The sequence below is a fragment of the Telmatherina bonti genome (genome assembly GCF_933228915.1).
Source record: "Telmatherina bonti genome assembly, chromosome: 12".
Taxonomy (NCBI): Eukaryota; Metazoa; Chordata; class Actinopteri; order Atheriniformes; family Telmatherinidae; genus Telmatherina; species Telmatherina bonti.
The window spans coordinates 18,472,214-18,485,699 of NC_136610.1; the positions used below are offsets into that span (position 1 = coordinate 18,472,214).

The 13,486-nt window shown below is 42.2% G+C and overlaps 1 protein-coding gene across 1 annotated transcript; it reads left to right on the top strand.

Annotated features, from left to right (window-relative positions):
* Positions 1–11,848: 11,848 nt before the first annotated feature.
* nkx3-2 (NK3 homeobox 2) lies at positions 11,849–13,178 on the top strand (the record flags this gene model as incomplete). Its single annotated transcript, XM_079250275.1, has 2 exons — positions 11,849–12,221; positions 12,754–13,178. The coding sequence occupies 2 exons, from the start codon at positions 11,849–11,851 to the stop codon at positions 13,176–13,178; spliced, it is 798 nt and encodes a 265-aa protein (XP_079106401.1).
* Positions 13,179–13,486: the final 308 nt, after the last annotated feature.

Genomic DNA, 13,486 nt, shown 5'->3' on the forward strand with positions numbered 1-13,486 from the left:
CTGCTGCTGCTGCTTTTTGTGTGTGAACTTTGCAATGAAATGAAATGAAAAAATACTTTAATTATCCCAGAAGGAAAATACAATGTTGTCGTATTTTATAAAAAAAAAATAAAAACAATTACACTAATTTAGAAGAATCTAGTGCTTTGTTCTGGAGGGTGATGACTGCTGGCAAGAATGATCTCCAGTATCGTTCTGTCTTGCATTGGACTTGAAGAAACCTCACACTGAACATATTCTTATTTCTTCACTGCTGTACAGAGGATGTGAAGAAACATGCACTATTTTCAGCAGCTTTGACAGCCTTCTTTTCTGGGCGGTCAGCACCAGAGGTATTCCCAGCACAGAATCGGCCTTCATTAGTCTTTTTAAAGCAGAAGTTCTCAAACTGGAGGTCCTAGATAATGGGAAAAAATAAAATAGCCAACATTTATCACTTTAGCATCTTACAAAGTACATATTATGTGCCGGGGGTCTGGGCGGGTTATTGCTTTGGGCGCTGCTCACCTGGCCGGCTTGGAGCTCTGGGGGCCCAGAGGCTGGGGTCGCTTGGGGGCGGGCCTGGAGGCAGCCGGGAGTTCGGGGCGGATGGGGGTTGGCCTGGGCTGGGTGGCCAGGTTGCTGTTGTGCGGGCTGTGCGGGGGGCCGGGGCCCCCGGGTTTCGGGGCTGCCTTCCTCCGGGATGGGGGGGCCTGGCCTGGACCGGGGGGGTCTTGGTCGCCTGGAGCTTGCCCTCGTGGTCGCGCTGCTATGGTACCTGGCGGGTTCCCTAGGGATTACGATGTGTCCGTAGAGGGATGGGGTTTGGTGCGGGTTGGTAGAGGGAGGGGTGGGGGGAGGGGGGCGTCGGGGGGGAATAGGGTCCATGCCGGAGGGGATCCTCCCTCTGGCTCTGTCTCCTCCCGTCGGCGGCAGTCTTGGTGTTGGATGTCTGGGTGGGAACCGGGGACTCTCCGGCCCCTGGAGTGTTGGTGCTGGGCCGCCGAGGATGGGGGGACAACCAGGGTGCCTCCTCCTGCAGCACCTGGCGGGCCAGGACTTGCCCTTCTGCCCTAGGGCTGTCCCGGTGAGGTGGGGGCACCTACTGCGCCCAGCTGAGGAGTTGGTCGCCCAGGGGAGGAGTCCTTCTCCCCTGGTTGTGCCCCTCCCCATGCCCCCCTCCTCTTCCGCCACCCGACATCATACATACAGCATATAGGGCACGGTGGGGCGGGTGAAGTCGGTAGTCCCGGGAACCCTAAGGGGCATTTTCCGATGGACCCCGGTGGCCACCTGCCCCACTAAATTTTAATTGCAACATAGACACCAATATACATTTAGGGTTTGGAGGGGACAGGCGCCTTGGCCATGGGGGGTGGACAGGAGCTACAGCGGTGGCCCTTGCCCATCCCCTCCCATTGGGGTCTTTCTCCCCTCGATTTTACTCACAACTTAGACACTATTACATTTACACAAGCAGCACACACACTTAACACACACACACAGACACTCACATAAACAAGGGAATGCTGAGGAGGGTGGGTCTGGCTGTCTGGCAGCAGCTGGTCCCACCACCCCAGGGCCACCCCTTTTTTACTTGCACTACAACCACGACCCACCCATGCACACATCACACAGGCGGGCAGGTGGGGGGGCAGGGGTCTTCCTATGCCCCCTCTTCGTGGGGAGCACTCGGGGTATGGGGGGCGGGCCTGGTGCTGACCTGGGCGATGCCTGGGCCGCATGAGGGGGCCAGCAGGGTCTCTGGTTGGCTGCATAAGTGTGTGTGGGTGTGTGAATGTGGAGAGTTCAGGTCTGGGGCCTGCAGTCCTCCGGCTCCGGCTGTCGCTGGGGGTGGGGTGGGGGGGCTGGGGACAGTGGGTTTTGCTCTGGTTTTGCTCTGGGCAGGCGGGGCCCGCTCGGTCTTGGCCGGGGCTCTGCCGGGGGGTACGGGTGGTCCTGGGGCCTGTGGGCTGCTGGCTCTCTGTGCTACCCGGTGCCCCTGCCTCGTGGCGCCGGGTGGCGCCTGCCTGGAGGCTTCCACTGCTCTGGGCTCGGGGGATGGAGGCTCTCTCTGCTTTGCCTGCCCGGGCTCTGTGCGCGGTGGGCTTGCCGGGCCCTGGGGGCCTTGGCTTCCTCCCCTACGCCTCGGGTCGTGGTCGTGCTCCCCTACAAGCACTCAGCTGATCTTTGATTGCATGATCACAGGTTAAACACTCACACGTGCACGCCCACAAAGCGCTCATCTTCCCATCTGCTTCCTACTAAATGTTGCTGATGACTCTCTGTAGGTATGTTTAATAATGGTTGGTATTGTAATCGTTATTTTATTAATTCATTTACTTTTTTTTTTTTAACCTTTATTTTTCATTTTTCTGTCTGTTTTTGAATATTGTCACTATCCTACTTTTGTCTTGTTGTATTTTTTCAGTACTTTATATTGTTTTGCAAATACTGTAACTTTAGCAGTTTAGACACGCCTTTCTTTTCTGTCTCTCTTTTTCCTCCTTTCATTTCCTCTTTTTTCCTCTTTCCCTGCCAGCTCCAGCTCGGCCATATCAAGACTGACGATGATTGCAAAATGATAAAAGGAAAAATAAATAAATAAATAAAATAAAATAATTATCATAACAATAAAAATATTCAGATTATCAAGGGCAGCTATTTACATGAGATGTCTCCCTTGACAGAGCAAATATGTCTGGCAAAAATATGGCACGCAGATTGCTGTTCTGTATGCTGAGATGCTGGACAGGTAAAAAAAAAAACAAAAAACATATTATGTAAACCTGAATGTGGCGTTATTTTTGTGAGGGATGTTGAATAGGGACATTTAGATGGGAGTTGTGGTTCCAAAAGTTTGATAACCACTGCTTTAAAGGGGCAAAAAGCTCAATCGTTTTGCTGCCAGATTATCTGTTGTGCACCGCCTGTTGACTGTTGGTGTTGTTAAAATAAAAGCACCACCTCCTGATCAGTCAGTATTCCTACACAATGGCCTGTCCATTCCGATGCCCACAGTACATGGCTCTTAAGCTTTGGAGAAAAAAAGTTTTTAGGGACAGATGCATAATTTTGATGAACCAAAGCCTCCTCACTGACTACTTTACTTGTTCTTAACTTGTTCCCAGGACTGTTAAGCTTCACTGGGACTGCATCTGAAAGAATGACTTAATATGATGGCTACTTGTCATCATTTAAAAGACATAACAAAACAATTTAGGCTTACAGATCATACAAATGTACAGTTTCTGTATTCACCACAGAAATGTTAAAAGTTAATCATTGCTTTTATAAAATAGTTTAAATATGTAAGAAATGTAAACTCAATTAAATGTTCAAATTCATTAATGGATGCCCCTATAATGGATGATTAGATTAATTTTACTGAAGAAGTAATTTCCTCTTTTCTTTTATTGCACAGGATAGATTCATCTTTGTGTTTTAAATGGCTGTCCGTATCGACAAAACAAGGTCTTTGAAGTTCAGCTTTGACATGAAATTATTGCTCGTTCCATATTTATCTATTAGATTAAACCTGTTTTTGTTTTCAGGACTACGGCAAGTATCAAGAGAAACCAATTTTAGATGACAGCATTGAAGAACAGAAGGGTCTTGTTTGTTAAGATCTTGAAAAAGGGTGCCTCTTTTTTTTTTTTTTTTTTTTTTTAAACCATCTGTAAGTCACATGACTGAAAGGTGGACAGACGAGGAAGGACTCCAATCTTTTACAGCATTCACAGATTCCAAAGATTGTACTCAAAATACACAAATACTGGCCCCAACATGGTCTGAAATGTAAAAGTGCAGATAGAATAATCCAGGAGTTATAGTTATAATAGTTTGAAGTCAATATAATGTGCCATATTTGTCTCAGAGATGTACAGTTGATGTTTTGGACTGTGTAAGTGGACACAACATCCGACGCCACCCTAAAAGAGGAAAAATAAAAGTTCTGAAAATATAAGACTCTTGGTTCAGGTTTTCTGTACTGTGGAGGGTCCAATCATGAGGGCATCCAAACAGATGTAGTCTGTGCAGAAAACCCTGATAGAGGACAACTACTACATAACATGCCTCACATTTCCCTCCCGTCTCCCCTCAGCAGGTCTGCAGGTGGTGCAGTTTATGCAGCAGAGCTGTGGAAAGATGGCGGTTTCACACAGCTGTCAAGTGGAATAGAGGAGACTTTTGCATCTGAGTGGAAGGGATTCTTGCAGCCTGCTGCTAGAGTAGCAGGGCTCACTCATTCCTGCTGCTGCCTCTCTGCTCTGGGAGTGGTCTTTCCTCTACTAGGGATTTGGCTTGGCTTGCTGGCACTGAATATAATGCTCTGCCATTCAGCCACTCCTCTCACAAGACATAAAAGTTAACAGGTGTTTAACGTCAGAAGTGTTTCATGCAAAAGTCGTACAAATCGCCAGCGACAGGCAGCAGGGAGGGGCAGCGGCTTAGAGTCTTATGGCTCCTCTTTTTTTCATGCTTTTGCAGTATTGAAACAGTTCTGCACTTGAGTTGAGATGTGAACTGACTTCTGGCAGCTGAGGCAGCAGCACACACACGCACACACCAGAGTGGAGAAAAATGTTTCTTTTCTTACCATACTGTTTGCAGTATGTCAGCACTGTGTGAAGTCATGAAAACTTTGTATGTTTGTACTTATCATTTTTAGAAAACATCACTGAAGTTGGATTTCTAGCTTCAACGAGCAAAGCAAACCACAGAAAGGCCTTTAAATGATGCTGCAATGGTTAGGAGTAGCTTTTCTGTTTATGTGTGACAATTTTAAAGGGAATGTTTCACACATCTGAAATGTTTTTTTTTCTTTTTTCATTACATACTTATCTTAACTTTCTCTTCATTACAGCCCTGCCCTGTGCACAGATACATACAGTACAGAATATTTTTGCGTACACTGGGAACCACAGGTTCTAACATGTAGAAGATCAAAACTATAGGGGAGAAACTCAATGAGAAGAGTCTACCAAGAACTGCCAACTATCATCAGTTCTGTCCACTTTTATGTTACTGCTTATTTCTCCACTGCAAGAAAAACCATGAACAGAGTCTCTGCTTATTGCAAACATGTCTGTTTAGTCACTGTAGGACAAAAACTCTGTAAGTTAGCAGCCAACAAGCAGTAAACAAAAAGGAAATTACTTAGTCATAAATCATGCTATACTTTTGTTGTTTTGTAGTCAATAATTTTTTCCACCTCAAAGAAACTCCTTGTCCTTTAATCTTTTAAAATGAGTCATTAAGTTTCTGATAGTTTCCATGAAGACAAAAGGTGTTTTAGCCTGAAATATCCGCTCATTCCATGACACACTGTCTTGGTCTTCACTTCTGTCTGACTCCTCATGATTCTCCTGACTTAACAACAGGCGCATGGATCTTCAACATACGAACACATAACACATTCAGGCCTTGATTGAACGGAGTTGTGGTGTTAAACACATCATTTTACATGCATCAAACTAGTCAGAGATGCATCCCCTCCAAACTAATTGCCCTACTCCCAAATAGAACCAATTGATCCTCTAAATCAGGGGGCCTAAAGTCAGTCCTTGAGGGCTGCTGTCCTTCCGGTTTCCAATGTATCCCTGTTCCAACAGCCAATTACGTCCTGCATAATGAGTGATGAGTTTGAGTTTGGTGAAACAGAGACAGATGGAAAACCTGCAGAATTGTGGCCCTCCAGGACCAGAGCTGGACACCCTGCTCTAAATGTTTGAATTCAGGGTTTAGATTAGCAGATAAACTTACTTTATTGATCCAAAGAAAGAAATAATGAGTAGAAAACAAATAGTTAGATGGTTTAACTAATATCCAGGTAAGACATGAGTGTGAGTTTTTCAGCTGCACAGAACTGTACAGTTGTACATTAGTAAAACCAGTAATATCAAAAAACTGATGTGAAGAAAAAGGGATTACTATGTAAAAACTGTACATGTCCATTGGAAATGACATATTTAGATTTATAGTATTTATTTGTCACCTGTCTCTATACTTGACAAAACTTGTTTCAGTCCACTTGAACATAATTTCCCGAAGATGCACATTGACAGATTCAACAACTTGAAACTGTTTTAGCTGAATTCTACATTTCTGTTCTTTCATCAAACTGAATGAAAAAACCAAATTAGACAGAAAACTGCTCCTGTTAATCAATATATTCCGTATCTTCAAAGCTTTATAGTTTTTAGTTTCCCAGTGATTCAGTCATTTAAATAGTTTTAGCAGTCCCGTATTAATCATGGCTCCTGGCTCAATAGTTACACTTGCACTCAGCTTGGATTAAAATGTAGTTTTCAAGGTTAGTTTTTACGTAAACATTTAGTCAGTTCTTGTGATTTCTTGACATTAGAATACCTTAAAGCTGACACCACCATCAAACACATGAATGTTGTTTGAGCTGATTTTAAAAAGTAATTTTTTACCCCAACTTGCCAAAAGTGAGCTCTCCTGACCCTCTGTGTTTTGTTCATCAACAGATAATTATATATCTGCTGTGGACTGTCGGACAAAACAAGACATTTGAAAATGTTCCTCCTTTGTCATGGAGATAATCAATTCATCCAGAACACAGTGAATGCATTAGCGGACAATGCGCCTGTGTACTCAGAACACCTCCAAGAGAGATAAATGCAGAGCTTGGATTGTTGAGCCAGAAGCTGCAGCTGCAATCTGAGATGCCCACTTCACCGCCTGAAAAAGAAAAGGTCCATAATATCTTAAGAATTTCTAAATGGTCCTTGAAGTTTTCATAACTACATACACTCGTTTGCTCAAAAGCGGTATTTTGCATGTGACACGAAACCACTGAAAGAGCCTGCTGCTTTGAAGGATGTGAGCTGAGGAGAAAAGAGCAGGTCACAGAGCTCTAACTATAGGCAGCAAAAGGCCCTTCAGACCCGAGAAGCCTTTCATGATGTGCTTGAGCTGCATGCATTATCTGTTGCATGCCAGAGGTGGATGAAGGCTCGTTTGTCAGCACGGCAAAGCTGAAAATAAACTATAAATCACATCTGTGCTATCTACACACATTAATTGGACTGTAACAGCAGGCTATCCCCCACTCCTGCTCCTGTGTGCTCTGGTATATATATATATATATCCATTGCTGAGATGTTTGGAATAGCTTCCAGCAGACAGAAGACCCGCTCTCTCCTTGAGTCTTGGTTCCATTTGCTGCATTAAGTGTTCTCTCCCCAAGGGCTTTAACATTTTGTGCCCAATTGCATGCAAGGATAGTTTTTCTTTGGGAAAGAGGGTTCAATCGTAACGTCAGAGACTAAAAGCATACTTAAAGCTGGCAGTAACCCCCTTCCCCTCCCTTTTCCATCTCTTCCCTCTCCTTCCACTTTCCAATGTTGAGGTTGATTAAAGGTGCTATCATGGTGGATCTGATGTTTGATGAGAAATCTAAAGGGCGTTTGGGAACATTTACGGCAAATGACTCTTGGCAGTGCCTTCTCATGTATTGCTCCATCTGAACACAATTTGGCAGCAATAAGAAGAAGGGGTGGGTGCCTCGTTCTTCATACCAGCACACAAGAAAAAAAAAGATCTGTCATAAACACCCTGCTCAAGAGGGGAAACAGAGATATTACCATGGCAACTGACATGTTGCTGCATCAGGCAAGATTTCTGTTTAACACAGTAGATTAAAGTTAAAGAAAGAGGCAGGAGGGTGGAGGCAAGTCTAATGGGTTAATATGCCATTTAAAGTTGAATTCTTTACTGGAAACCGGGTGCAAATCTCGCCTCAGAATTGCATTTGTGGTGAGCAGACAAAGAATATATCCGGCTATTTTAAGAAATCATACTATTATGGACAGAAAAAAAGTACATAATATACATTTTCCCGGCACAGCTATTATAAAATGAACATCTCATGTTTCCACTTCACCTTTTCTGTAGCAGCGGGTTCTCAACCTTCACCAGCAGAGGGAGCCAGTCTGCACGCAAACACACCAACTTATTTACAACGACAAGTAACAATCCATCCAACACCCCTGCCCCCCAACACAAACAAGAGGGGGTTTGGCATCATAATGATGAGGACTTTTCACCAGGATTAGCAGAAAAATTTTCACACGAGGACATTGCAGGAGATATTACTTAATTATTTCTTCTAAAACCAGTGTTCACAGCTGTAAATTTGTGCAAGAAATCACAGACAGCAGTCTCATATTCAAGAGCTTAATCATTGAGTTTACCATATATGACAAATTATTCTTAAAATATTAAGCTACTATATATATATATATATATATATATATATATATATATATATATATATATATATATATATATATATATATATATATATATATATGTATATATGTGTGTGTGTGTGTGTGTGTGTGTGTGTGTGTGTGTGTGTGTGTATATATATATATATATATATTGTAGCTTAATATTTTAAGAATGATTTGTCATATATGGTAAACCATATTTAGTGCCACATATTTTATCAGTGTATTTAATTATTAAGTTTTTACAACATTTACAACAGTCTCATACTTGGCTACTTTGATCAGGGTGTTTTCATTGAATTATTAAACAGGGAGGCATTATTAGTGAGAAAGATGGAATTATTTTCATTCTTTGGTTTAAAAAAAGTAATTAAATAAAAACAACAAACCCAACAAACTAAAACATCTAAAACAAATTCCCCCATAAAAATAAATAAATAAATAAATAAATAAAAAATCTTGTGCTGTACTGATTGATAATTGATCTTGTTTGCAGCTAATTTCAGCCAGCAGGAAATATTCTGCTGCTTCTACAAGTGATTTCTTACAGGCTCCATTGACTAAGTTCCGGTAACATCCCATTTATTTTCCAGCTGTTTTATAAGTAAATTAATAAACATTTAAGTCCCTCATAGAATTATCTTAATCTTGCCTGAATGAAACCCAAGTTGCTGCTTCCACTTCCAGCTCCTTCTGGCTGATGCGTTTCCTCTCAGTGTGGTTAGACAAACACCGAGCAGCCCACAGAGCCGCTGGGCATCACAGCGATGGGCTCACATTCACTCTCTTTGTTCAGGAGCTGGCACACTTTTGTTAATTCTTTCTCTACTTTTCCCAGAATAAAACCATGCACAGGGGCAATTGAGGCTGATTTTTTGGGATGAAACTCAACAATGTGGGAGGAAAATGCAGGAAGGACACAGAGGTGAAAGTTAAACTGTACAGGAGAACAAAACAGTGTGCGATGTAGCCACAACTTGTGTGCTGGCCTTGTGTGGAATAAGCAGCTTTTAAAAGAACAAGAGCAAGGTGTGTGAAGTGTGAAGACATCCAGGTGTATTGGTGGTTTGTGTTTTTCATCCCTTTCAAATATTCATTGCTTGCGGGGACACCAATTTTTACCAGAAAACTCGATGCGTCATTATTTACTATTTAATCCCGCAGTTGGCATCATTTTAACTTGACACAGAATTTATTTATTTATTCAGTTATTTAATCATTTCTTTATTTATTTAGTGATTAATATTGTTTATCTTTTTTCCATTTGTTTTATTGACTTAGCGGATCGAGTCTGCATATTTAAATAAGACTGCTTTTAAGACGTCCATATTTTATTGCATATGAAAGTCACTCCTTTATTAATAGTAAAACTCTGACACTAGAAGTCAGGTTAAAAAGGTATTTCCTGTGACCACTAGATGGTACATGCAGGCAAGAAACGCCCAAATGTTTATAGATTTGTGTCTAAATAAGTTAATATAATTACATAATTGCATGACATATTTAACAAGTTATGTAGCCTAACTGTATAATTATGAGACTTGTTTAACATTTTTCTGTTTGTTAATACTGCCCACCATATTAACTTCAGCAGCAGTGGCCCACGTGATCCTCACAGCTCGTCTCTATATGAGACAATTAATTTGTCTGTATTTCATGGCAGACATTTTTTACAGTTGCAAAAGATATTCCACTAATTTATTCCACTGAATAGCCTATAATACTGACAATTCTTTTTCTTTCTTTCCATAAAAAATAAAGAGTAAGAGAAACTTTTAATTATTTTAACAATCCTACGAAACAGAAATGCAGTTAAAAAGATAATACTTTACTTTTGCAGATACAGTCATTATCACTTTCTAAGATCACCTTCTAATACCCTTTGAATTACTTGTTAATAATAATAATAATAATAATAATAATAATAATAATAATAATAATAATAATAATAAAATTAATAGACAACTGAGCTCCTCGCTGTAAAAAGTAAATATTACACAAGATACTATCTCCTTATCTTAATTGATGCCGTTTAATTCTAACTAATTGATCCATTTAATTTATTATAAACAAGCAGCAAGTTCACAGGTGGAATCAAGCGGATGTGATGATGCCAGTTAAATAAAAATAAAAAGCGTAAAATACTCCATGCTCCTTGATATTTTTTTAAGCGTAAACTGATTGGGATTATGATTTGAACATACTGCAAGTCTCAGTCCAGCACCCTTCTGGAAATATAATATAATATTAGAGTTGTTGGAGATGTTATGACGCGGATCAGGTCAGCAGACAGACAGGTAAAATCTGCTGCACAGATGTTTGTCCAATTCACATCTGTTACAGGGGCCAGAACAAACTACATTTGGACGATAATAATGTATTAAATGGTCATATTTAGACAGATAAACATGGGTTGATATCTAGGAGGAAACAAACCAAAACAAACAACAATTTCAGTCGGAAAATCAATTCTCAGAAATAACAACTGAATATTCTCTTAAAACGTTATCAAGTCTTTTATCTACTTTTTTTCTCCAAGAAGTTATTAACAAGTATGGAGACTAACATAAAAGCAGCTTGTAAAGAATTAGATGCTCAGTCAAATTAATATGAAAAAAAGCACAACTTGAAACGAAGTGAGAAGTCTGAGCGCATGTGGGCTCGTGAGCTCAGACCTACCTGCTCTTACCATTCTGCTGAGAAGAGAGAGAACTTCGACGACCTTATGGATTTTAACAAGACAAAGAAAAGGGAGAGAAGAAAGAATGAATCTGTAAGTATCTGCTGTACCAACATAGTAGCTACCAGATAAAATCCAGTCATGAGGAGGAGCAATTAAAGTTTGTGAGATATTTTCATAAAGTCATCATAACTTTACATTTAAGGAATTTAAGGAAGGGGGGGCGAAGGTTATTGTCTCGGTTGTGGCCTGACTGTTCTCTTGACACCTCAGACTTTCATCACACATTCATGGATTTCAGTGCGAGTTTGGTTCATTAACGTGAAGGAAAATTTACATTAAATGACCTTCTGTATCATTTCACTGTTTAGTCATGCAAACATTCACTTTATTCAGCTACCTGTTTGTGTTTAATCTGAAGTAGACCTATGGCTGAGGGGTTTACAACCAGCATGTCAGTAAGGACAAGCAGCGAAAACCTTCTAAACTTTTCTGAACTTTTTCCCACCGGGACTGAAAGAAGCGTGACGTCGTTTACAGTGGCCAATCATAAAAAGGCTTTCCTCCTCTCTGGACCAATAGGAATAGACTCGGAATGTTTGTCACTCACAGGTGAGAGTGTATGCTTGAAAAAAAGAGAAGAAAAAAGAGAAAAGTTGGGTGAAAAGGGCCGGAGTCTGGAGAGAGCCGGAGCTGATGGCAGGGCTGTGCTGCGGAGGAGCATCGTGTCTGCGGATGTAGCAGCAACTTTTCACGGCATCTCCAGCGGGGATACGACCAGGAAACAAGTCTGGAGGAAAAAAGTTCAACCAGAGCAGCGCTCCTCGACAGGAGTGACCTAAAATGTGGATGAACTGACATTTTCTTCCTGGACTAATTACATTCAACTAAAAAAAAAAGACCGAGCAGACGTCGCCGCCTTTGAAAAATGGCCGTTCGAGGTAACTCGCTGATGCCTTTCTCAATCCAAGCTATCCTCAACAAAAAAGACGAGTGCAGACATTTACCGGATTTGGACATGTGCTTTTCCAAGACGGCGTGCTGGAAAATATTTGGGGAAATGAACGCAGAGTCCGGGAGAAATGACGGCGAGTCGTGTGAGCCAATCGATCAGAAAAGCTACGACTCGGATTCTGGACTCAGTGACGATCATGACAGAAAGACTCCAGCCGCCTGCAAGTTGGAGAAGGACGCAGACCCAGCGTCTGATGTACCGGAGGAGAGTCTGCAGGAGGAGACGGACCACGAGTCAGCGGCTGCGGAGAACGTGAAGAGTGACAGCGAGCCCAATAATGCCACGGGTAAGTAGGCCAGACTGATCTGTGCTATATGGAAACGTAGAGAAAGAAACGCATGTCTTTAAAACAAGCATTTCTGGCTCAGGTTACGTGGGTCTGTCATTAATACAGACGTTTGTATTGGTGTTACAACAGGGGAGAGTGATAACAAGTCCTGCCGCTGTATTATTGTGGGATATCAGGCCTGTTTGTAAAACCTTTTACACATCCTGCTCACTTTTACGCAGGAAGGATTACGTTTACGCACGAATATTCATGGGTTAAAGACAGTTTTATAAAACAATCACAAAACTCCCGCATAGACTATGTGATTTTATAGTATGTTTTTTATTCCTGTAGAAAATATTTGCCAGTAGATTTTAAATTCAGTGCACCTTGTTTGCTGAAAAAGTTAAAAACAACAACAACAAATAGACTACGCTTTTTCTTTTTGTCTTTGATTCGGGTCACACAGATGAATATCCTTTCTAAAGTTTTGGTGACATATATGTGAAGTCATGTGCATGGTTCCGTCTATGTCTTCTGCTTCTATTAGACTCCAGCAACCTGGACGAGAAGAGCCTGGACCAGCCCAAGCAGCGGAAAAAGCGTTCCAGGGCCGCTTTCTCTCACGCGCAGGTCTTCGAGCTCGAGCGCCGCTTCAACCACCAGCGGTACCTTTCCGGGCCGGAACGGGCGGACTTAGCGGCCTCCCTCAAGCTCACAGAGACCCAGGTCAAGATCTGGTTCCAGAACCGCCGGTACAAGACGAAACGCCGGCAGATGGCCACCGACCTGATGGCATCAACCCCCGCGGCCAAGAAGGTGGCGGTGAAAGTTTTGGTACGCGACGACCAGAGACAGTACACCCCGGGGGAGATCCTGAGGCCCCCACTGCTCTCTCTGCAACCGTCCTACTATTACCCCTACGCGTACTGCCTTCCAGCATGGACACTGTCTGCATGTGCGGGGAATCAGTGAGAACTGACTGTATTTATTCATTTGATTACTTCTTCTCCTGGGAACTCAACTAACTTTACCCTTTTTGACAAGAAGAGGAGACCTGAGGGGACTGTTAATCAGCTCAGTGTCTCGTCGGGTGAAAGCAACACCAGGGGTTCCCAAACCCCTTTTCTCGGGCTCTTCACGTCCTCAAATCCCACAAAACGACATTTTTACACTTTTAGCAAACGTCTCTTGTGAAGGACCTAATAAATAATATTTTATTATGATTTAGGCTCTTAAACCTACTTGTCTTGAACTGCAGATGACCAGAGAGACAGGACCTC